At 39.7% G+C, this 24,668-nt stretch overlaps 1 protein-coding gene across 3 annotated transcripts in view; it reads right to left on the bottom strand.

Annotated features, from left to right (window-relative positions):
• Positions 1–9,277: 9,277 nt before the first annotated feature.
• The window catches only part of LOC122561450 (uncharacterized), a 108,326-nt gene continuing 92,935 nt past the window's right edge, over positions 9,278–24,668 (bottom strand). For 2 of the 3 annotated variants that reach the window (XM_087999607.1, XM_087999605.1), the window contains 7 exons: positions 20,968–21,037; positions 20,053–20,153; positions 19,874–19,905; positions 18,133–18,243; positions 14,911–14,962; positions 11,843–11,966; positions 9,278–9,706 (listed from right to left, as the gene is read on the bottom strand). In XM_087999607.1, the coding sequence (XP_087855733.1) occupies positions 9,520–9,706; positions 11,843–11,966; positions 14,911–14,962; positions 18,133–18,243; positions 19,874–19,905; positions 20,053–20,153; positions 20,968–21,037 (677 nt within the window). In that variant the 3' untranslated portion in view covers positions 9,278–9,519. The remainder of the gene's footprint in view (positions 9,707–11,842; positions 11,967–14,910; positions 14,963–18,132; positions 18,244–19,873; positions 19,906–20,052; positions 20,154–20,967; positions 21,038–24,668) is intronic. The other variant, XM_087999606.1, reaches the window with a different exon arrangement.

The following is a 24,668-nucleotide window of genomic DNA, read 5'->3' on the forward strand; positions in this document are numbered from 1 at the left end:
CCTGTCTGCGCCCACATAATTTTGTACATCTCAATCATGTCCCCCCTCAGTCTTTCCTGCTCCGTTCCAATTTTCTCAATGCTCAAATTATCAGCACTGATATGACCAGAGTGATGGAATTTGAGTGATGACCTGACAGAAGTTTATAAAATAATGAGGGGTATAGATAGAGTTAATGGGAGTAGTCTTTTCCTTAGGCTGGGTGATGTCAAGACGAGGGGGGCCATTTTAAAGGTGAGGGGAGAGAAACTTAAAAAAACGGACAGTGGTTCACATGTGGAATGAGCTTCCTGAGGAAACGGTGGATGTGGATGCAATACAATGTTTAAAAGACATTTGGATAGGTAAGTTAATAGGAAAGGTTTGGATGGAGAAAAATAGGACTGCAGATGATGGAGGTCAGAGTCAAAAAATGTGATGCTGGAAAAGCAAATATGGACCAGATACAGGCAGGTGGGATGAGTTTAGTTTGGGATTATGTTCAGCATGGACTGGTTGGATCAAAGAGTCTGTTTCCATGCTGTATGACCCTGTGACTCTATAAAGTAACTCCACAGAGGCTGATATCCAGTCAGCAAGTCACTCTTCATTTACACTTGGAAAGTCCATGACACTTGATCAGCTTCCTAAGAGCCATGTCTCAGAGTAGACAGGATATCTGACTTCCCATTTTTCTCTGTCAGCCAGGATTCCCTGATTGGACCAGATTAAGAGCCCCAATCAGGGAACTTATATTCCATGAGGTCCACCTGGCTGACCTTGTTATAATCTCTGACATTAAAAGCACAAACTATATATATATTTACAATATCTCTGACTTACAAACAGTATCTGGATTCTGCCATTACTGATTTTATGGGTATTTTACAAGCTGATCAAAGTTAAAAATCACACAACACCAGGTTATAGTCCAACAGGTTTATTTGAAAGCACTAGCTTTCGGAATGCTGCTCCTTCATCAGGTAGCTAGTCATGATGGTAGCAGATGATTGCAATGACGACACTCTGTTATAATGACTCCATTGTGCATATGCTTCTTGAGATAAGGAACATGTTGTGGTGTCATTTAGTTGTGTTAAACATTGCCCTGTCTGCTTTGCAATAATACAATAACCACCATCTTCCCACAAATCCCCCCCACTCCATCCCACCATCTGCCTTCTTCCTGACCCACTTACTCCATTGTCCTGATCATCTACTTAAATCATGCACCAATGGGCTTGCTGCTGGTGTTCTGAGTGTCCAATCGTTCATCTTATTTCATCTGCATTAGTCTCTGAAACTCCTTGATCCAATGTTATCATGTCTGAGGCCAAGAAGTTTGAGTGAACCTCTCATTACATTGAGTAGCAGAAGAAGTTACAATATTTAGAGTTGCAGGGAATTTAATAATGAATCAAGGACTGGAACATGCTAAAGGTAAAATCAAGAAAAACATTAAGACAACAAGGTACTGAAAGGCTGAAATATCCCCAGGACCTGTATTTTAAAGAAAATAGGTAATAAACTTGCAGGTGTTTCAGCTGCAATTTTCCAAGGCCATCTTGATTCAGGGATTGTCACTTCATATTAGGAAATTGCAAATCAATTCCATTTATAAAAGATTTTCAAAAACTACTTAATTTCAAATTTATCTTAGATCCTGAACACTGTGGGCTATGATGGGAAATTTTGCGAAAATTGGGTGAGATGCTGAGCAAGGCCCATTCATGGCAACGAGACTAAAAAGCCACATTTTGTCTTGGTCTTCGAGAGTAAAGCAAGGTGACTCAGTGGTTAGCATTGTGGCCTCACAGTGCTAGGGACCTGGGTTTGATTCCAACAATGCCAATGATCTTTAAGGAACATGATAGTACCCTCATTACCAAGTTCTTGTTTTAAATTCAACTTCTACATTTCCTTTGTTAAACTGAGTTAAGGGACACCATTTATAAATTGATTGAAAAATAAAATATCACAATAATCCTCTTCAAAGCAAGGCATTTTATTTTATATTGTAAAACAATGAACTGCAGTTGCTGGAAATCTGAAACAAAGACAGAAAATACTGGAGAAACTTTCTAAGTCTGTAGACAGAAAATCAGAATAAATGCTTTAAATCCAATGTGAATGTTTTCAAAATTATAGCTTCAGTTTTCTCTGAACAGATCTCTTTTATATTGTTCATTCAAGAAAAGTAGGCACCACTGGCTGGTCCACCATTTATTGCCCATTCCAAACTGCGCCTACGAGGAATGGCAATTCATTTGGGAGAATGTATTCACAATGAACTTAGGGAAGGGAGTCCAGAACTTCATTGTAGTAACACTGAAGGAATGGCAATCTATTTCTAAATCAGGATGCTGACTGGCTTGTAGAGAACCTTGCTGGTGATGGTGTTTCCATTTATTTGTTGCCCTTGTCCTGGGTAGCCTAAGTGAGATTCGGATCATTTGTGCAGTGCATCTTTTAGCTGGTAAATATGTACAAATACTGAGCATCAGTGTTGGAGGGAGTGAACACTTACTAATGTAGTGAAATGCAAATTATCTGCATTGTCCTCAATGGTGTCAAACTTCTTGAATGTTGTTGGAGTTGCACTCATCCAAGCAAATAGGGAACGTTGCATCACACCATTAAATTGCATCTTGGAAATGCTCTGGAGATGAGTTACTTAATACATGATTCCGAGCTGAAACCTACTCTTGTAGCCTGTATATTTATATGCATGTAGGTTTGCTCTCTGAGCTGGAAGGTTCATTTTCAGATGTTTCATCACCATACTAGGTAACATCTTCAGTGAGCTTCCGGATGAAGCACTGGTGATGTAGACTGATTTCTATTCATATATTTGAGTTTCCTTGGGTTGGTGATGTCGTTCCCCATGGTGACATCATTTCCTATGGCAATGTCATTTCCTGTTCTTTTTCTAAGAGGTGGTAAATGGGATCCAAGTCAATGTGTTTGTTGATAGAGTTCCGGTTGGAATGCCATGCTTCTAGGAATTCTTGTGCATGTCTCTGTTTGGCTTGTTGTCAGATGGATGCATTCTCCCAGTCAAAATGGTGTTCTTCTTCATCCATATGTAAGGATACTAGTGAGCGTGAGTCATTTCTTTTTAAGGCTACTTGATGTTCATGTACCCTGGTGGCTAGTTTTCTGCCTGTTTGTCCAATGTAGTGTTTGTTACAAACACCACATTGCTTGTTGTCTGTATAGGATCTTTCAAGTTCATTAGCTGCTGTTCTAGTGTGTTAGTGGGTTTGTGGGCTACCATGATACCAAGGGATCTGAGTAGTCTGGCAGTCATTTCCGAGATGTCTTTGATGTAGGGGAGAGTGGCTAGGGTTTCTGGGTGTGCTTTGTCTGCTTCTTTGGGTTTTTTGTTGAGAAATTGGTGCAGTGTGTTCATTAGTTACTTGTTCTTTTTGAATACACTGTATCGGTGATTTTCCTCTGTTCTGCATAGTTCCTCTATGCTGCAGTGTGTGGTGGCTCATTGAAGTAATGTTCTAATGCAGCTTTGTTTGTGGATGTCGGGCTGATTGCTTCTGTAGTTCCATATTTGTTCTGTATGTGTTGTTTTCCTGTAGACGCTGGTTTGACATTCTCCATTGGCTGTTCGCTCTACTATGACATCTAGGAATGGCAGTTTGTTGTTGTTGTTCTCCTCTTCAGTGAATTTTATGCCAGTAAGGGTATTATTGATGGTCTTGAAGGTTTGCTCTAATTTGTTTCGTTTAGTGATGACAAAGTTTTCATCCACAAAGCAGACCCGAAGTTTGGGTTGGATGGTTGGCAGAACTGTTTGTTCAAGTCTTTGCATTACTGCCTCTGCTAAGAACCCTGATATTGGAGATCCCATGGGTGTTCATTGGTTTGTCTGTAGGTTTTGTTGTTGAAGGTGAAGTGGGTGATAAGTAATAGGTCCACTAGCTTGATGACATTGTCCTTGCTGATGAAGTTGGTGATGTTTGTATGTGTCTTTGGTTCTTCTAATAATGCAGTCAGTGTTTCCTTGGCCAGGTTGATTTGATGGATGTGAACAGGGCTGTTACATCAAATGAGACCATTATTTCATCCTCTTCTATCTTGGTGTATTTGCTGGTCTTCAGGAATTCTTGGGTTGAGTGCATGGAGTGGTGTGAGTCTTCTACTAAGTGTTTTAGTGTTTCGTGTAGCTCCTTGGCCAGTCTGTAAGTTGGTGTTCCAGGCAGTGAGACTGTGGGTCTAAGGGGGGCTGTTGGTTTGTGAATTTTGCGTAATCCGTAGAAACGTGGTGTGTTGGATCTGTCTGGTTTCATTTTTCGGAAGTCGGTCTAATTTATTTGTCCAGATCTCTGAAGGTTTTTGAGTAGAGCCGTGATTTGGTTCTTTTGTGGGGTTAGGTCTATCACCACTTGTTGGTAAATATTGGTATCTGCCAGTAGTGCATTTCAATGTAGGCTCTTTGATTTAATGTTGATGCGACTATATGTTTGATGGTTTGCTGGGTTTCCTCTGCGAGTTGGTTGTCTTTCAGTGTTGTTTCTAATGCTGCTAAGAATCTTTCCTTGTCCACATCCTGCAAGTTGTAATTTAATCCGCTTACTAAGATAGCTTTTTCAGTGTCTGTTAAGGGTCAGTCAGATAAGTTTTTTATCCATGCTTCCATGTTGTCTGTGTTGTTATTTTGTGTTAGTTTGTTTCGTTTTTTTTCTGCAGGTTTAGATTTTCATTTTCTGTGTTTGTCGCTGTCTAATGTCTATGGCTTGATGTACTGTGTCTGTCCATTCATGGTCTGTTGCATTAGTGAGTAAAGATTTTTGGCACAAAATTTCATGTTTGTATTTGCTGGGATCTCCGATATCAGTGTTCTTAGCAGAGGCAGTAATGCAAACTATCCAACCCAAACTTTGGGTCTGCTACGTGGATGGCACCTTTGTCATCACTAAATGAAACAAATTAGAGGAAACCTTCAAGACCATCAATAATACCCTTCCTGGTATAAAATTCACTAAAGAGGAGGAAAACAACAACAAACTTCCATTCCTAGATGTCACAGTAGAGCGAACAGCCAATGGGGAATGTCAAACCAGCGTCTACAGGAAAACAACACATACAGACCAAATATTGAACTACAGAAGCAATCATCCTAACATCCACAAATGAACCTGCATTAGAACATTATTTCAATGAGCCACCACACACTGCAGCACAGAGGAACTACGCAGAGTAGAGGAAAATTACCGATACAGTGTATTCAAAAAGAACGAGTATCCAATGAACAGACTCCATTAATTTCTTAACAACAAACCCAAACAAGCAGACAAAAACCCTAGCCACTCTTCCCTACATCAAAGTAATCTCAGAAATGACTGCCAGACTGCTCAGGTCCTTTGATATCATGGTAGCCCACAAACCTATCAACACACCAAAACAGCAACTAATGAATTTGCAAGACCCTATATAGACAACAAGCAAAACTAATGTCATTTACAAAATACCTTGCAAGGACTGTAAAAAACACTACATTGGACAAACAGGCATAAAACTAGCCACCAGGACACATGAACATCAACTTGCCACACAACAACATGACCCATTCTTGCTAATATCCTTACATACAGAAGAGGAAGGACACCACTTCGACTGGGACAATGCATCCATCCCAGAACAAGCCAAACAAAGACACGTGCGAGAATTCCTAGAAGCATGGCATTCCAACCGGAACTCTATCAACAAACACATTGACTTGGATTCCATGACCACCCCCTGAGAAAAAGAACAGGAAATGACATCACCAACCCAAGGAAACCCAACATACAAATAGAAAGAGCTACACCACCAGTGCTTTATCTGGAAGCTCACTGAAGATGTTATCTAATATCGTGATGAAACGTCTGAAAATGAACCTTCCAGCTCAGCGAGCAAACCTACATCCAAAACCTCAACCTGAGCTATAAATCGACTCAAAACCTGCTCTGTATTTATATAGCTAGTGCAGTTCATTTTCAGTTCAATGGTAATCTCTCGATGTTGAGTATGAGTGTGTCCAACTCCTAGACAAAGCTGTCCAGGTAACCATCTTGTTACCTGATGTGGTACAATGTTCACAGTTTAAACTCTAGCTCAACTCAGACCTGAGTTGCTTGAGCTGCATGTTTTTGCTGCAAATTTGTGCACCTTGGAATTCAAACAGGGACATGGTGGAGCAGGCACTAGGTCTGCTGAAGATGCGGCTCAATTACTTGGATTGGTGTGGTGGCGTTGCAGTATGATCCGACAGAGTGTGCTGCATAATCCTTGCATATTGTGCGCTGCACAACTGGAGCTAGCAAAGAGAGGATGTGATGGACTGTGAAGAGCTAGAGGTGTAGCAGCAGTTTTCAGAGGACAAAAATAAGAACAGTAGCAACAGGAACTGCATGATAGTGGATTACACATCAAGAGTAATGAAGCATATGCGACTTAATTGATACCTATCCAGTAGGTGAACTGGATGCAATTATTGTTCATTGACTGTAAATATGCTGGTACTCAAAAGATAGGCAGTCTCTGTCTGTTCCAAAAGGCAAATGCAGATTCCATTTGTTTGTATTTTGTCGCTTTTACTGTTACTGAATAAAAGTGTCATGTGGCAGCATGGATAGGTACCTAGGACTTCAATGTTGTGGCCATTTCAGAGACATGGATAGAGCAGGGTGAGGAATGGGTGTGCAGGTTCCAGGGTTTAGATCTTTCATTAAGAACAGGGGCAAGGGGGTAAAAGAGGGGGAGGTGTGGCCTTGTTAGTCAAGGATAGTATAACGGGGGCTGAAAGAACTTTTGACAAGGACTCGTCTACTGAAGTGGTGTGGGCTGAGGTTAGAAACAGGAGAGGAGGTGTTCCACTGCTTGGAGTTTTTTATAGGCCTCCGCAGATTTCCAGGGAGGTGGAGGAGAGGATTGGCAAATTTATACTGGGTATGAGTGAAAGGAACAGGGTGATCATAATGGGGGACTTTAACTTCCACAACATTGACTGGAAATGCTACAACTCTAGCACGTTGGATGGATCGTTTTCGGTCAATGTGTACAGGAGGGTTTCCTGACAAAATAGGTTGAAGGGCCAACAAGAGGGGAGGCCACACTGGATTTGGTGCTTGGTAATGAACCAGGCCAGGTGTTTGATTTAGTTGTAGATGAGCACTTTGGAGAGAGTGACCATAATTCGATTATGTTTATGTTTAGGTCAAGAGTTATCGATGGGGCAAGGGCATTTATAATACAATTAGGCAAGAATTAGGATGCATAGAATGGGGTAGCATAATGCAGGTGATGCAGACAATGGAAATGCAGAATCAGATATTGCATGTCCTTGATAGGTATGTCCCTGTCAGGCAGGGAGGAAGTGATAAGGTAAGGGAATCGTGGTTTACTACAGAATTTGCATCTCTTGTTAAGCAGCAGAAGGAGGTTTATGTGTTGATGAGACAAGATGGTTCAGATGAGATGATGGAGAGTTATAGATCAACTAGGAAGGATTGAAAGAGAGAGTTATGAAGAGCAAAGATGGGACATGAGCAGTCTTTAGCAAATAGAATAAAGGGGAACCCTAAAGCTTTCTATAGGTATGTGAGGAATAAAAGGATGACTAGGGTAGGAATAGGGCCAGTCAAAGACAGAAGTGGGAAGTTGAGTGTGGACAGGTTGTATGAGGGGGCATAACTACAAATTGAGGGGTGATAGATTTAAGACAGATGTCAGAGGTAGGTTCTTTACTCGGACTGGTAAGGGCATGGAATGCCCTACCTGCCAATGTAGTTAACTCAGTAGCATTAGGGAAATTTAAACAATCCTTGGATAAACACATGGATGATGATGGGATAGTGTAGGGGGACAAGCTGAGAATAGTTCACAGGTCAGTGCAACATCGAGGACCGAAGGCCCTGTGCTGCGCTGTATTGTTCTATGATCTATGTAAAGGAGCTGTATGGCTTGGTTCCTAAACAATGACAGATGTAAGAATGTGCGATTGAATGTCAGCCATGATGTCTTTTCCCCTGTGATGTTTGTGGTTGCTCTCTCACAACATGCAGAGTGAACAGAAACTCTGAGCTGCTAATGCTTGATTGGATGCACAGGTAGGCTTGAAATATAGCACCAGAGATCCAAGGATGTCCCAGAGTGGTGACGTCCTACTGTGAAGGAGAGTAGGACACATGGAATGCCATAAGACTTTGGTGCTAAAGTATCAAGGAGAGTTTGGGATGATATTGTGAAAAAAAAACTAGTTCGGCCTCATGCAGAGAAATCCTCCATGAATCTAGCCAAAAGTGACATTTTGTCAATTTCTGACATTACTTAGCAGGATATCTTTGATATGATGTAAATCGTCAGCTTTGAGGTACTTCAGTCCATTTGCTACCTGAAGTAAACAGTTAAAAATCGGACAAGATCAGGTTATAGTCCAACAGGTTTAATTGGAAGGACTAGCTTTCAGAATACCGCTCCTTCATCACCTGACGACTTTGTATGCCCCAGTCCAATACTGGCATCTCCAAATCATGAAGTAAACAGGTGATAGTTTGAGACAGCAATTTTACATTTAGTTAGCTTAAATCTTCTGATATAAGAGTGGTTATCTCTGGTTTGCTTCCAGTTCCTCGGGCTGGTGAGGCCAGGAACAGGGAGATAATAGACTTGAATGTGTGGCTGGGGAACTGGTGCAGGAAGCAAGGATTTAAATTCTTGGATCACTGGGTTATGTTTTGTGGTAAGTATAAATTATATAAAAGAGACGGTTTGCACCTTAATAGGTTGGGGACTAGCATTCTGGCAGGCAGGTTTGCTACTGCAACACAGCTGCGTTTAAACTAAGTAGTGGGGGGGAGGGGACAAACTGGAAGTCTAAGAAGGAAATTGAAGGGAAAGTTAGAACAAGGGAAGTCAAGAAAGACAATGGTATCAATGAAGCAGGAAACTCAAAAAAGGGATCATGGGCGGCACGGTGGCACAGTGGTTAGCACTGCTGCCTCACAGCGCTAGAGAGCCGGGTTCAATTCCTGCCTCAGGCGACTGTGTGGAGTTTGCACATTCTCCCCATGCCTGAATGGGTTTCCTCCGGGTGCTCCGGTTTCCTCCCACAGTCCAAAAAAATGTGCAGGTTAGGTGAATTGGCCATGCTAAAATTGCCTGTAGTGTTTAGGGGCAGGGATAAATGTAGGGGAATGGGTCTGGGTGGGTTGCGCTTCAGCGGGTCAGTGTGGACTTGTTGGGCCGAAGGGCCTGTTTCCACACTAAGTAATTTAATCTAATCAATAATTGATGACAGAGATTTGTTGCTTGAAGTTATTTATTGACAGTTATAGGTAATTTTGAAAACATAGACAAGTTTATAAAACAAAGGCGTTAAAAAGATCACTGTATCCTAATTTGAATAGTAGCTAAAATTTACTTGTTTCTCATTATATCTTATTTGGTCTTCTGTAGTGTTTGATTAAAAGAAATGAATTGAAACTTATTTTCAAAACTTAGTTGTAAATTGAATTAAATTTGGAAGTTCAAGATTCAGCTCATTCATCTGAGATTATGGTATATTTCATTTTGACAGATGTTCCCACTGCAGTCACATGACATGATGTATGTGTACGTGTATGCTTCAGTCTTTTCATTCCCACAGTCAAGGTCCACCGTCTTTTCAACAACCTCTTTTTCTTGGCAACACATACAGACATGCTCAATCTTGTTTGATGTAGTGTTAAAGCTGAAAGATAAGAAGGAAGCATGTTTTACTGATGAAAATGGATGAACAAATGCAACAAAGTTATAATGTAAAGTAACAGTACTCAGGTCTATCTGAAATGTCCAAAGTTGCTTAACAAAAGATTAATTGTGCAACAATTCATGTTACTTTGGAGAATGTGTTATCATATTCAGAACATGATTAGATAGTGCCATTAGAATAATACATAGAGAGAGAAGATATTGAAAGGTTACAGGATTTCTTTTAATGAGATAGTGTAAAAAGTACAAAGTGAGTGCAATGGGAATCTGCTGGAAAGGTTAGATTTAGCATGCAATTTTAGGCCCAGTCAATGACGACAATGATTAAGCTGGATCTGGCATTTCTAAAACAAACTTCTGCAGCGTTATTATTCTTGACAATTTGAGATAATTTTCCAGGAGTGGTCTACGTAACCACCAATACAGCCATTTCCATGAAAGGGGAGAGTACATTGGCTGACTCACAACAGAACTTTTGACAATATCTGAGGGATTAAAACTTAGGGCACACAGGTTATTGGATGCAGTACTGAAAGTTCTGGTGGAAGAGATTCAGCAGAGGAGAAATGTCCTATAATTGCTTTCAGGGGGAAAGGAAACACAAAGGCAGATAATATGGTAGATTAGGCAGAATCCACCCTTAACTTAAAATTTTCTCCTGCACAGAGAGACTGACCAATTCTAGCTGGTGGCCATTGGAGCCAATGACCTGTACAACTGGTAGCTAGTAGATTTCCACAGGGGTCAGTGTGGGGACCAAAATTATTCACGTTACACATTAACAATCTGAACAAAGGAACTAAGGGCATTGCTGCCATGTTTGCAGATGACACAATGATAGAAAGAGGGACAGGCAGTTTTGAGTAAGGTGGGGAGGCTACAGAAGGACTTGGGCAGGCTTGGAGACCGATCAAAGAAATGGTAGATGGAATACAATGTGGGAAAGAATGAAATAATGCACTTTGGTAGGAAAAATGGAGGCATGGATTATTTTTTAAATGGGAAAAGGCTTCAAAAACCTGAAGAACAAAGGCACTTAGGAGTCCCAGTTCAGGATTTGAGGGTTAATTGGTAGTTAGGAAGGCAAATGCAGTATTAGCATTCATTTCAAGAGGGTGAGGATACAACAGCAGTGTTGTATTACTGAGGCTGCATAAAGCTCTGGTCAGACTGCAATCGGAATATTGTGAGCAGTTGTGGGTCCTGTATCTAAGGAAGAATGTTCTGGCATTGGAGGTGGTTTACAAGAATGATTTCGATGATGAAGGGCTTGTCATATGAGGAGAGGGTAAGGACTTTGAGTCTATACTCAACAGAGGTTAAAAAGATGAAGTGGATTTCATTGAAATTTACAGAATACAGAGACACTTGGATAGAGTAGATATGGAGAAGTGTTTCTGCTCATAGGAGAGACTAGAGCCCAATGGCACAAACTCAGAATGAAGAGGTGACACTTCAGAATTAGATGAGGAGGAATTTCTTCAGCATAGGATGGTGAATCTGTAGTATTCATTGGTGCAGAAGACTATGGAGGTCAAGTCATTAAGTGTATTTAAGACAGAGATTGATAGTTTCTTGATTAGTACCTAGATCAAGGTTTAGGGGGAAAAGACAAGAGAATGAAATAGAGAAACTAATCTTCCATGATTAAATGGTGAAGCAAAGCTGATGGGCCAAATGACCTAATTCTGCTCCTATATGTTTTGGCGTCTTGGTCTATCAGGAAATATTAATCAAATAAGAAACAATGAATAACTACAAACACTTTGACTTGTAAACTATATCAGTTTGGTTATGTCAGTCACTTGGATGCTGTCAGTATACAACAGACACTGAAACAAAAATATAGGGAGCAAAGCCAGATTTAACAACAATTTTATTCTAACACAGCTACTATAACCCTTAACGTTTGATTGAGATTTCTATCTGGCTATTTCATCATTTCATATTGCTGTGTACAAACTGATGTTTGCTCAAAAACAATCAGAAATAATTCCTAAATATCAAAATAATATTTGTAGCTGCAATTTCAGAAAATTATTATTCTTTTTCATTCTGAGTCAACGTTTAATGATTCTATTTAAATTGCAATAAAAACATGAAATAAAATACTTACTGAGATGATGTAGAACAATTGCCTTCACATTTGTTGACGTCAATTTCTGCTGAGCATTGACTATTATTCACGGTTTTCGTGACATTTTCTTTGCGTTTCAGTGTTTCACAGGTACGATGTACTGCTGAATTAGAGAAGACAAACTTGTAAATTTACATTTGAGAAACCTTGATGGTTCCACCATCAATTAGTCAAACATTTTACAACATTAATTTCTTTTGAATTAATTTTAACTCATATTCAAAGTTATTTCCTTTCGACTGTATGTGTCTTCCTACCAACTAATATTTTCAATTACGTCTCGGTGAAACAGAGAGGAAACATATCAAAGGATTTTACTAATTCTTTGACAATGACACAGAGAAATTCGATATAATGCATTACAACTGACCAAACTTTAATATAATCTTTGTGCTCAAAATGAGTGTTAATAGGGTTCGGGAACAGTGAACATGGAGCACATCCAGGTCAGACATAGGATGGATGGTGCAGAAAGTGCATTCTAATGCTGTATTCTGAAAAGATCATCAACATCTGCTTACACAATGCCCTCCTACACAAGTGTGATATATTTTATTTTATTCTTTTTACTTTTCAGCACCTTAAATAAAATTGACGAGATAGGGAGCTGAATTAGACTGGTGCTGAACTCTGAGACATGGCACACCCTCAGAAGCTGATCCATGCCATCATTCGTAGAAGAGGAGGAGAGTTCTCTTAATGTCTAGCCCCAAATTTTCCACTATTGGAATGTTTTTCATTGCAGATTATGGCACTTTGCTATCCACATGTTGCCTGTGAAGTTTCCTATAATGCAACAGTAATGAGAGTTCAAATGGCATTTCATTGGTTGCAAATGCTTCAGGACATCCTGAAATTGTGAAGGATATATCAATGCAAATTTCTTCTTAGTCAGAAAATGGGGAGATTATTATCCTTTTATCCTAGATTAGATAAGAACCAGATGACAAAGGAAACATTTCTAATTAATGGCATCATACTACTTATCATTCACAGCATCACCTTGAAGCTTTTCAAGGAAGAGGTTTAATTATTTAGACCAAACAAAAGGATGATCCCTGAATGACTGCTGATTTGTAAAGTTAGAATTTTAAATGTATCTGAGCACAATAATACTAGAACATGATCCCCCACACAAGAAGATTGGTTCACATTGCAGAATCTCTGTGGGCAACATATTGAGACATCTGTCAATGAGAAGCAAACTAAGTGATTGGCAAAGGTATATACAACATAAAGAATCGAGAATTGATCAAGAATTGGAGCACTGAAAAAACAAAAACTAAATTTTAATGATGAGAAAAAACAAGGAAAGTAATAATGAGCCATTGACAATAGAGTGGTAGCATGAATTGCTCTTGGTATATGTGGCACATCTGAATTATGTTGGGAAAAATCAATTGTGTTTCTTACTTCTGAAAACTAGTTATGTGATTCCTAATTGATATAGAGATGTTAGATTGGAACATAAGTATGATTGCAAAGCTCAAAATAATGACAATGGCAATAGATTCTTAAAGGTAAATGCTTCTCCAAACCTATCCAAATGTTGGGCATAGCAGGCAACGTTGCATTTGGATGGTGAGCCATGTAATTCATCTGTGATGTTAAATAAAGTTTAGCCTCTTTACAATTGTTCACATCATTTTTATTGAATGTCAACTTATATAACTTTTTTGTGAGTTTTCAAACTCTTTCACTTCCCAGTTTCTGTACAGCTTCAGTCTATTGATGGACAAACTCAACACTTTGCCACTCCAAACAGGGGGGCAGCTCTGTCGAACAGTGGTTAGTACTGCTGCCTCACAGCACCAGGTACCGGGTTTGATTCCCACCTCAGGTGACTGTCTATGTGGAGTTTGCACATTCTCCCCGCGTCTCCGTGGGTTTCCTCCCACAATCCAAAGATGTGCAGATGAGGTGAATTGGCCATGCTAAATTGCCCATAGTGTTCAGGGATGTGTAGGTTAGGTGCATGAGTCGGGGTAAATGTAGAGTAGTCGGTGAATGGATCTGGGCGGGTTACTCTTCAGAGGGTTGGTGTGAACTTGTTAGGCTGAACGGCCTGTTTCCACACTGTAGGAATTCGATGGAAACCATGAGTGGCTTATGACAGTAGCTGTCTGATCATCTGTAGTCACATTTCATAATTATATTGTATGTAACTCAGAATGAAAGAACATTACAGCATCCTGAGTCATGACCTGTGGTGCTGAGCATGAATGGTTTGCACTTCAAATGTCTGTTAATATTGTGTATCATTATGAATTGCTTGGTGCATTCACTGTGTGAATAAGATATTTTTGTACTTTTATATCTGTGTTAAAACTGTCCTCTCCCAAATCCGAAAATGATGTTTCTTTTGGATCAACCCAGCAGTTGCCACACCAAGCTGGGCAACATGATTTGTACAATGTGAAGCACTGTTCCTGTAAGGAAGAATCAACATCTATTTGTATCAACAGCAGGTACATTACAACATTTCATTTTGAAATAGTTTGTAAAATCTACGTCAAATTGGTCCATTGAAAAGGTTTATTTGTACAAGTCTCTAAAGTTATCTGCCATACTTGATTCTTCTCGGGGTATTCAGTTTAGATGTATGCTAAAATTTATGGCACCAAATTGCTTTGAAAATGAACTCAACTCATGAACAAAGTTGAAGAAATTGTTGCTAGATCAAAAGTGAAGGCAGTTATTCTGCTTTTTTTTATGAAAGGGCCATCAAAGATTAGAGTTAGTATTCAAATGCTTGAATAATTTGCAACAATCCACTACAACAAAAGTTCTGGAGAATATTTAGAAAATATTAAATGAAAAGTAAAATATCCATTTTGTTTCTTGGAAAGTCAGAGCAACATTCATTCCCTGAAATTCTTTTTGAACAACCAAGCAGACAATTGTTTTTTTCAAATTTCTGATGCACGTTTCTGCTCATAGTCTTCTCCATATAAAGTACAACACTTTAGTCACAATAGTCATGTGCAGCAACACAAGAGAACAACGAGAACATGAATAAATTTGAATGTAAATAATGAAATTCTTACATGGTGACACACATTTGTAGCAGCATTTATTTTCATCCCACATTTTCTGAGACTAAACAAAGAGAAATAGCAGTAGAATGTTAAAAGAATGTAAATATTCTGTGAATCTTTCATGTTAAGACTTTTATTATTTTATAAAGTTGGTCGTTTGTGTTAATTTATGTTTAAAAAATAGGAAACCAAGCTCTCCACATAAATATATGTCCCACCTTTTTTTCCAGAAATGTCTCAAATCATTTTGCAATATATTCAATTTAAAATACATTTAATGAAACATTATCAGTGAAATTCATAACTAATCTTGGAGGAACCTATTTGGGAGAGGTCACAGCACAGAAACAGAAGAGAATATTTACAGTAAGTCTGCAGTAGTGAGTAGAGTGTGTTCTTTCTAGATTATATGTTTTATTGAGATAAGTGGCTTGATTAAACTTAAAATATAAGCCACAACTATTAATTTAACTGGAGCAGTGTTTTGTAGAGGAATAAGACAGTGCTATTTTCTGGGTCTGTAGATTGTGAAGGAGCAAAAAATGGCCTTTAGTAAAGTGATATGTTCTTCTTGTTGGATATGGGAGTTGAGGGAGAGTTTAAGGGTTATTGAGGATTATATCAGCAATAAATGCCATTGGTTGAGAATCCTATCAGATCAATTTGTTTGGAGACACAGTTAGAGGCAATGAGAAATTTACAAGAGCAAGGGAATGTGATGGATTGCGTTATAAGAAGGGGGAAAAGCCACAGATACAGTCACACAGATGGGTTAACTCCAGGAAATGTAAGAAAGGTAGGCTGTTAGTACAGAAGTCTTCTGTGTCTATCTCTATTTCATACAAGTATGCTGTTTTGGAAAACATAAGGGATGATGGATTCTCAGGGGAATGTAGCACGAACAGCCAAGTTTCTGGTATTGAGACTAGCTCAAATGCAATGAGGGGTATGCCGGGTTTCAAGAGATCAATTGTGTTATGGGACTCTCTCAACTGAGCTACAGACAGACATTTCTGTGGCCAGCAGTGAAAAATCAGAATGGTGTGTTGCTTCCCTGGTGCCAGGATCAAGGATGTCTCGGACCGGGTACAGAATGCTCTCAAGGGGGAGATGGGCCAGTAGGAGGTCATTGTACACATTGGAACCAATGAAATAGGAAGGGAAAAGGTTGAAATTCTGAAGGGAGATTACACAGGAATTTAAAAATTAGGTCCTCGAAAGTAGTAATATCTGGATTACTCCCAGTGCTACGAGCTAGTGAGGGCAGGAATAGGAGGATGGAGCAGATGAATGCATGGTTGAGGAGCTGGTGGATGGGAGAAGGATTCACATTTTTGGATCACTGGAATCTCTTTTGGGGTAGAGGTGGCCTGTACAAGAAGGATGGATTGCACCTAAATTGGAAGGGAGATTTGCTATATTTGCTCAGAAGGATTTAAACTAGTAAGGTAGGGGGTGGCGTTGGGACCCAGGGAGATAGTGAGGAAAGAGATCAATCTGAGACTGGTACAATTGAGAACAGAAGTGAATCAAACAGTTAGGGCAGGCAGGGACAAAGCAGAGAACAAGGTAGGACTGATAAATTAAACTGCATATATTTCAGTGTGAGAGGCTGAACAGAGAAGGCAGATGAATTCAGGGCATGGTTAGGAACAGGTGACTGGGATATCACAGTAATTACAGAAACATGGCTCAGGGATGGTTAGGACTGGCAGATTAATGTTCCAGGATACAAATTCTACATGTAGGATAGAAAAGGAGGAAAGAAAGGAGGGGGAGTGGCATTTTTGATTAGGGATAGCATTACAGCTGTGCTGAGGGACAATATTCCTGGAAATATATCCAGAAAAGCTATTTGGGTGGAATTGAGAAATAAGAAAGGGATGGTCATTTTAGTGGGATTCCATTATAGACCCCCTAATAGTCAGAGAGAAATTGAGAAACAAATCTGTAAGGAGATGTTATTATTTGTAAGAATAATAGGTGGTTATAGTTTTTAACTTTCCAAACATAGACTGGGGCTGTTAAGGGTTTAGATGGAGAGGTATTTGTTAAGTGTGTACAAGAAACATTTCTGAGTCAGTATGTGGATGTACCTACTCAAGAAGGTGCAAAACCTGACCTACTCTTGGGAAATAAGGCAGGGCAGGTGACTGAGGTGTCAGTGAGGGAGCACTTTGGGGCCAACGATTATAATTCTATTAAATTTAAAATAGTGATGGAAAAGGATAGACCAGATCTAAAAGTTGAGGTTCTAAATTGGAGAAAGGCCAATTTTGACGGTATTAGGCAAGATGTCCAAATTCAAGGGGAGGAAGTGCTGGATATCTTGAAATGCATAAAAATGGATAAATCCCCAGGACCTGATCAGGTATACCCTGGAACGTGCTGGGCCTCTTGCTGAGATATTTGTATCATCGATAGTCACAGGTGAGGTGTAAGAAGACTGGCGATTGGCTAATGTGGTGCCACTGTTTAAGAAGGGTGGCAAGGACAAGCCAGGGAACTATAGAACAGTGGGCAAGTTGTTGGAGGGAATCCTGAGGGACAGGATGTACATGTATTTGGAAAGGCAAAGACTGATTGGGGATAGTCAACATGGCTTTGTGCGTGGGAAATCATGTCTCACAAACTTGATTGAGTTTTTTGAAGAAGTAACAAAGAGGATCGATGAGGGTAGAGTGAGAGGTGTGATCTATATGGACTTCAGTAAGGCTTTCGACAAGGTTCCCCATGAGAGACTGATTAACAAGGTTGGATCCCACGGAATACAGGGACAACTAGCCATTTGGATACAAAACTGACTCAAAGGTAGAAGACATAGGGTGGTGGCAGAGGGTTGTTTTTCAGACTGGAAGCCTGTGACCAGTGGAGTGCCACAAGGATCGGTGATGGACCCTCTACTTTTTGTCATTTACATAAATGATTTGGATGAAAGCGTAAGAGGTACAGTAAGTAAGTTTGCAGATGACACCAAAATTGGAGGTGTAGCGGACAATGAAGAGGGTTACCTCAGATTACAACAGGATCTTAACCAGATTGGCCAATGGGCTGAGAAGTGACAGATGGAGTTTAATTCAGATAAATGCAAAAAAACTGAAAATTGAAAAAGAAAGAAGAGAAAGGCGTAAAGAAGTGAAATCACAGAAGAATAGAGATGGAGAAAAGCAAAATGAACAAAAATCAGAATGAAGGAACATCTGATAAACATGAATGATACACTGTACAAACCTCATCACAATCAGATTGGTTGGAACAAGTTATTACTCTTGTTGCAACTCCATACTCAAAACATGTGTAGGAAACACAACCGTCATTGGGATCAACCCACTTTTCACCTTCCTAAGAATGACAGATGCAGCTTAGTTAATAAATTCAATGGACACTTTCCAGTCAAATAAATAAAATAATTTAATGTCACCAGTTCTTGATTTAATGTTCATTAATAGGGTTTTCACAAATGTACAGTTTCTACCAGAAATAATCTCAATATACTTGTTAACTACAATAGACCTGAAGGTCTGAAGTCAAACGACCCCAGGATACAGTGGTGAGCTTCTCTTCATATCACTTGATGAAGGAGCAGAACCCTAAAAGCTTGTGATTTCAAATAAACCTGTTGGACTAAAACCTGGTGTCATGTGACTTCTGAACTTGTCCACCCCAGTCCAACACCAGCACCTTCACATCCAAAACATGAAAGTAACAGAGAATGTGCATCTAAGTTAGACTTCTGTTAATTTGTCCAGGGTTCCTAATGTTAGCAATAAGATTCAAACAATTCCGTACCCTTACCAAGAGAGCTGCTTCTTAAGTACCCGCTCACTGAAGAGGCTGGGAAGGTTTTGTAAGGGAACAATGTTGTTTTTCATATTAAAAAGAAAATTCTTTTGAGGTCCCAGACCATGATCCTAGCCAGCCTCTCCATTTGCTGTGCATTCCCTCATCGGATATGTTGGCTGTTACTCTCTCTGAGTGAACTTCTATATCTTCAATCTCTGTCCCAGCCCTAGCCTTTTCTGATATCAATATGTTCAGGCTACATCCCTTTATAAGGCCTCACCAAAATCTGTGCACTTAACTGGGCTCTGCTATACCGACTCCCCATCGAGTTTTAAAGTCTTGTGAGAGATTTCTGCTGAAATTACAGCAAGAATATATCAGATGTTTTGGATTTCCAGGTGCAATGTTCTGAATTATTATCACACTAAGATTTACAACTAATTAGGAAGAATAGGAATTATAAACCTTAACTTTGTAAAACAGAGTGGCTGTGACTGAATAAAAAAATGCTGTCTGGAAATTCCAAAGGAATTATAAGGTAGGAAAGCAGTGAATCCCTGGAGACGTGACGTATATAAATGACTGGTACACAATCAATCTGAGGTTTGTATTGAAGTTATGTTCATATTCTTGTTGTTCAGTAGTTAATAGTTACACTTATTGAAAAGAAACTAAGCATAATTGCCTCTTTATTTTGTCGTATTCAAGTCTAGAAACTTGGAAAATGCTATTAGTGTAAAGTCTTAAAACAGCAATCCCCAGGTTTATAACCTATGCAATTTCCACCTGCAGCTAATATCCCAGGTCTTCTCACAGAAAGATGCATCTTCTCAACAAATCTGTGTGGTAAAATTATTACTGATAATGTGGAATCTTCTGACTTAAAGAAGGAACGCATTGTTTTTGCAAAATACAACTCTCTCACATTCTGGCATTTCTGAGATTCAAGCAATTGTTACATTTGATTTATTAAACAATCGGATCTGGATAAAACTAATAAAATGCCATCGATTTTCTTTTCAAGTGTATCTTCATAACCACTAAAAATTATTCAATGTTATTTTTCAAAAGTGTGCAATGGAATGAAGAAAACAACTAAATTCTCTTTTATCACACGTAATCACAACTAACAAATAACTGTTACAAAAATGTTCTGAATAGAGGAAATATCAAATTCTGATTCACTTACATTTCTCCTACTTCCATTGGAGTCCAGGCAACCTGGTATTCAACACAAACTTTTGTCAGTTTTATGACTTTATGTCAAACAGTCATCAAAAGTTGTTTTGTGGTAATTACTATTGTGATTTTATCTGACTACAAAATTAGCAAAATAATTGCATATCAAATGAAGGTAAGCAAGCTTACATGTAGAAACACATTCAGTTTTGTTTTCAGATAGCTTCATTCCATCTGGACAAAAGCAGCCTTCTTCATAAGTGACCAACTTTAACCCTTTCTTCAATGTACTGAAAGTGAGAGCACAACCATTGTTATTTTAAAGAGAGTAACCATATTATTTTGAAGAGAACTAATAATGGCTTTGTTCCTAACTCCAGCTGACAGAGTGGCAATGCAGAACGTGCTCAGGAGGACCCGAGAGATGACATCTTACAGATGAAGACCTGTGCCTGCATGGATCTGGTGCTGGGGGTGAGAACTTCCTGCTTACCCATGTCTCAATGTTTGTTGTTATATTCATGCCACTCTCACATGCACGTGTAATGGGCTGAGAAGTGCATGACACGAGAGAACACTTGACCCTGTCCCACGCAACCCTGAAAATTAAGTTAAATTTCCCATTGGATATGATTCTCAGGCACTTACATGGGGAGTGTTGTAGGGTAGGGAATGTAATATTGCAGTCGTTCGGCTGATAATTAATGATTTCAAAATGGCAGGGAGGCTGCTGATCTTGGAGTTGATGGATTTGTGTGATGATGGCAAATCAAACTTCTGCTCGACTACTGCAGTACCCCTTTCACAACCTGAAATTCAACTTTAAATTTCAAACGAGTCACTGCTTATTTGTTTGAGCTGTAGGAAATACAGGCTGAGGTTGCATAAGGTCTCTTTGAGATGTATTGATAGGCTGTGCAGGAAACATTTCGAGCACAAAGCCTGTGTGAAATGGTACATCCCACCGTCCATTTTGTTTTCCTGGTGTACTCAGACTGATGAGCTGTAAAGTAATTTTAATGTTGATCACTTAAGATAAGCATTTGATAATATAGAAGTCAGCATCAAACTGAAAATATGCAAAAGAGAGTGCACCATACTTACTTCTGCTCACAATAATCGTCTTGTTTCATTTCACAAGGCTTATAAACCAGCGGCGCTCTGCAGGTAAAAGCTACGAGAAACATAAGAGATGTGGCCACAAATTACACAAAAACCAGTTGGGTACACCATCAGAAATGGAAAACAAAACCATGGCCTAATTTTAAACAAAATGAAACGAGTAATACTAAGCTAAAACTCACATAGCACCAGATTATAGTCCAACAGGTTCATTTGGAGGCAATAGTTTATTTAGGAATGTGGATTTTTGTACCAGCTATGTCAACAGATTTTATCTCTCAGTATGGAATAAGTGTGAAGTGAATGGAGCAATGATTTATCAGGTGCAGGAAGCAGTGAAAAGCCAATAAATGGTAACATGCCTTGATCACCCAGTTCTACCCTTTCTGCAGTAGTGAGATAGCTAACACTATTACCACCTTGCCATCCTGCAAACAGTACGGAAGTGACTGACATTGATATCGTCAGGTCAGATAAGACTGACAACAGTGATGAAGGTGAACTTTTAGATCGGGTCTTCTCTCCCTGATCTCTCATTCTCTTTATGAACATAACCCTGCAGGGCCTAAGACAACCATTAATCTGACGAGTGTTGGTCTAATTTATTGTCCTTTTCTCAGATTTGATGCGATCTAAGATGTTGTGATCTTGCTTACATATCAGCTGCATACTAAACGGCTAGAACATGTTAAGACTCACGTGTGTAGGGGACATGAGCAACAGAGAGCATGACTTAAACACAGAGATTTCGATCATTCTGATCTCTGCATGTTGGTTCAATTCCTTTTGAGAAAGTGACATCATAGATAAGTTGTGGTCCAATTGGCTGGTTGGGGAGAAACTTTGGGGATTAGCCTTAAATAGTAGCAGATTCAGAAAGAGTACGATCATTTAGGAACTCTTCGAGAATAAGGGTTTTTCAACAATAAATAAAACCTAATTAACTATATTAGAAATGACAGTACAGGTGATGTGTTGTTCTTGTGTGACGTCAGATCCCATGGCCACATCAGTGTCTGTAGGAACTGCAGCTCAAAGTTGATGAGCTGGAAACAGAGCTTCTGACAGTGATGCACAGTCAGGAGGGAGAGTTACCCTGATCTTGTGTTCCAGGTATAGCTTAAACATTTAAAATGTGGCCACAAGTGAGGAACAGGAGAGTGAGACCACAAGTGATGCAGTAGAGGGATCCTGATGAGTATTGAAGGACTCTCAGCGTTTGACCTTGTCCAATAGATATGAGGCACTTCCTCCCTGTGTGGATGAGGAAAGAATTTACAGAGAGAATGACCAAACTGACCACTGCACCATGGACCAGGAAACCATTCCAAAGGGGGGGGGGGGGGGCACAAAGATAAGAGATTCTATAATTAGGAGGGAAAATAGCAAGTTTTGTGAGCAAGGTCAAGACTGCCTGAATGGTGTGATGTCTACCTGGTGTCAAGGTGAAGGACACCTCAAGTTAGGTTTCCTGAAAGGAACCTGGAGAGAGAGGGGGGGATATTCAGTTGTTGTGGTCCATGCTGGCACCAACAAGATAGATAAGGTGGGTATATGATTAGGAAGGGTCGGGGGGCTGGCAGGTGGACTAGATTGGGTAGGGATATCTGGTCGGCATGGACAAGTTGGACCGAAGGGTCTGTCTCTGTGCTGTAAATCTCTCTGACTTTGAGAGGTTCTATTTGAGGAATTTCAGGAATTAAGCATAAAATTAACAAACAGGACCTCGAAGATTGTAATCATAGGATTATTACCTCAGCCACAAGTAAACCGGCAAAGAGCTAAGAAGATTACGGCTAAAGGAGTGCTGTGGGAAAGAGGGGTTCCGTTTCATATGGCACTGGCATCAATATTGGGAAAGGAGGAAACTGCACAATCTACACCAATCTAGGACCAAAATCCCAATGGAAAGGCTAAATAAGGTGGTCACATAGACTTTAAAGATAATCAAAAGAGGAGAGGAGTCAGGAAAGATTATTAAACTTTCCAGGGCAAGTAATATGTCAGAGTGCAGAAAGAATCAAAAATCTAACTTCAGGTACCTTAAAGAGACAACAGAGAGAAGGGACATTCAGCACAGAATTGAGGGTGTTGTGCTTGCATGCACCCAGTGTGCCAAACAAGGTAAGTGAGCTTGTTGGGCAAAATAAAATTGGTGGGTACAATGTTCTGGTTATCACAGAGATGTGACTACAAGGGGTTCAGGGCTGGGAACTAAATAACCAAGGATATACATCCTATTGAAGGAACAGGCACGTGCGCAAGAAGAGGTGGGTTTGCCTTGTTAGTAAGAATGAAATTAAATGAATAGTAAGAAAGTGTGAACCTGGGTGGTAGAGTTGAGGAACCACAAAGGAAAAAGGACTCTGATGGGAGTTGAGTACAGGCCCCTAAGTAATGGTCAGGATGTGGTGAAGGAAATTAATCAGGAGTTAGAAAAAGCATTTAAGAAAGCACGATTATGTTAATCATGGGGAACTTCAATATGCAGACGAATTGGGAAAATCAGATTGGTAGCAGACCGAGGAAAAGGAATTCATTAGCAAGCTCAAGGTGAAAGAAGCCTAAGAAGTGACCATATAATAGAATTCACCCTGTAGTTAGAGAGGGAGAAACTGGAATCAGATGTAACAATATTACGTTTGAGTAAAGGTAACTACAAAGACATGAGGGAGGAGCTGGACAGATTTGATTAGCAGGGGATCCTAGCAGGAAAGGTAGTGGAACTGCAAGGATTGGTGTTTCTAGGAATAATTCAGGAATCACTACAGAAATACATCCCAAAGAAAAAGAAGCATACTGAGCGGTGAATGAGGCAAGATAAAGCAAAAGAAGATGCATATAATGTGATGAAGATTACCTGGAAACCAGAGGATTGGGAAACCTTTAAAAATGAGCCAAGCACAACTAAAAAAGCAATAAAAGGAAAGGAAATGAAATGCCAAGGATAAGCTAGCTAGTAATTGACAGAGGTGTACTCACTTGATAGAGGTATACAAGATGATGAGAGGCATTGTTAGAGTAGATAGCCAGAGACTTTTTCCCAGGGTGGAAATGGCTATCACAAAGGGGTATAATTTTCAGGTAATTGGAGGAAGATTTAGGGGAGATGTCAGAGATGGGTTCTTTATACAGAGAGTGGTGGGTGCACTGCCAGCGATGGTAGTAGAGTCAGAGACATTAGAGACATTTAAATAACTCCTGGATGGCACATGGAAGATAGTACAATGAAGAGCATGTAGGTGAGTCTGATCTTAGAGTAGGATAAAAGGTCAGCACAACAGCGAGGGCCTAAGGTCCTGTACACTGTAACTGTGCTGTACTGTTCAATGTTCTTTGAAATACAAAAGAAGTTGCAGGAATGTTTTTAGACTATTTAAAAAGCAAGAGAGAGACAAAACAGGACATTGAAATGCTAGAAAATAAGGCTGGTAAAGTGGTAATGGGGAATAAGAAATAGTGGGAGAAATGAATAGATACCTTTCATTAGTCTTCACGATAGAAGAAACCAGTAGCATACCAGAACTTCAAGATAGACAGGGGGCAGAGGTAAGTGTAGTTGCCTTTGCTATACAGGAAGTGCAGAGGAGCTAAAAGTCTTGGCGATGGATTAGTTGCCTGGACTGGATGAACTACCCTGGACTGGATGGACTACCTCTGAAGGAGATGGAGTGGCACATTGG

The sequence above is a fragment of the Chiloscyllium plagiosum genome, unplaced genomic scaffold, assembly GCF_037043375.1.
Source record: "Chiloscyllium plagiosum isolate Xiang-an unplaced genomic scaffold, Cpla_swu_hap1 HiC_scaffold_23, whole genome shotgun sequence".
NCBI lineage: Eukaryota > Metazoa > Chordata > Chondrichthyes > Orectolobiformes > Hemiscylliidae > Chiloscyllium > Chiloscyllium plagiosum.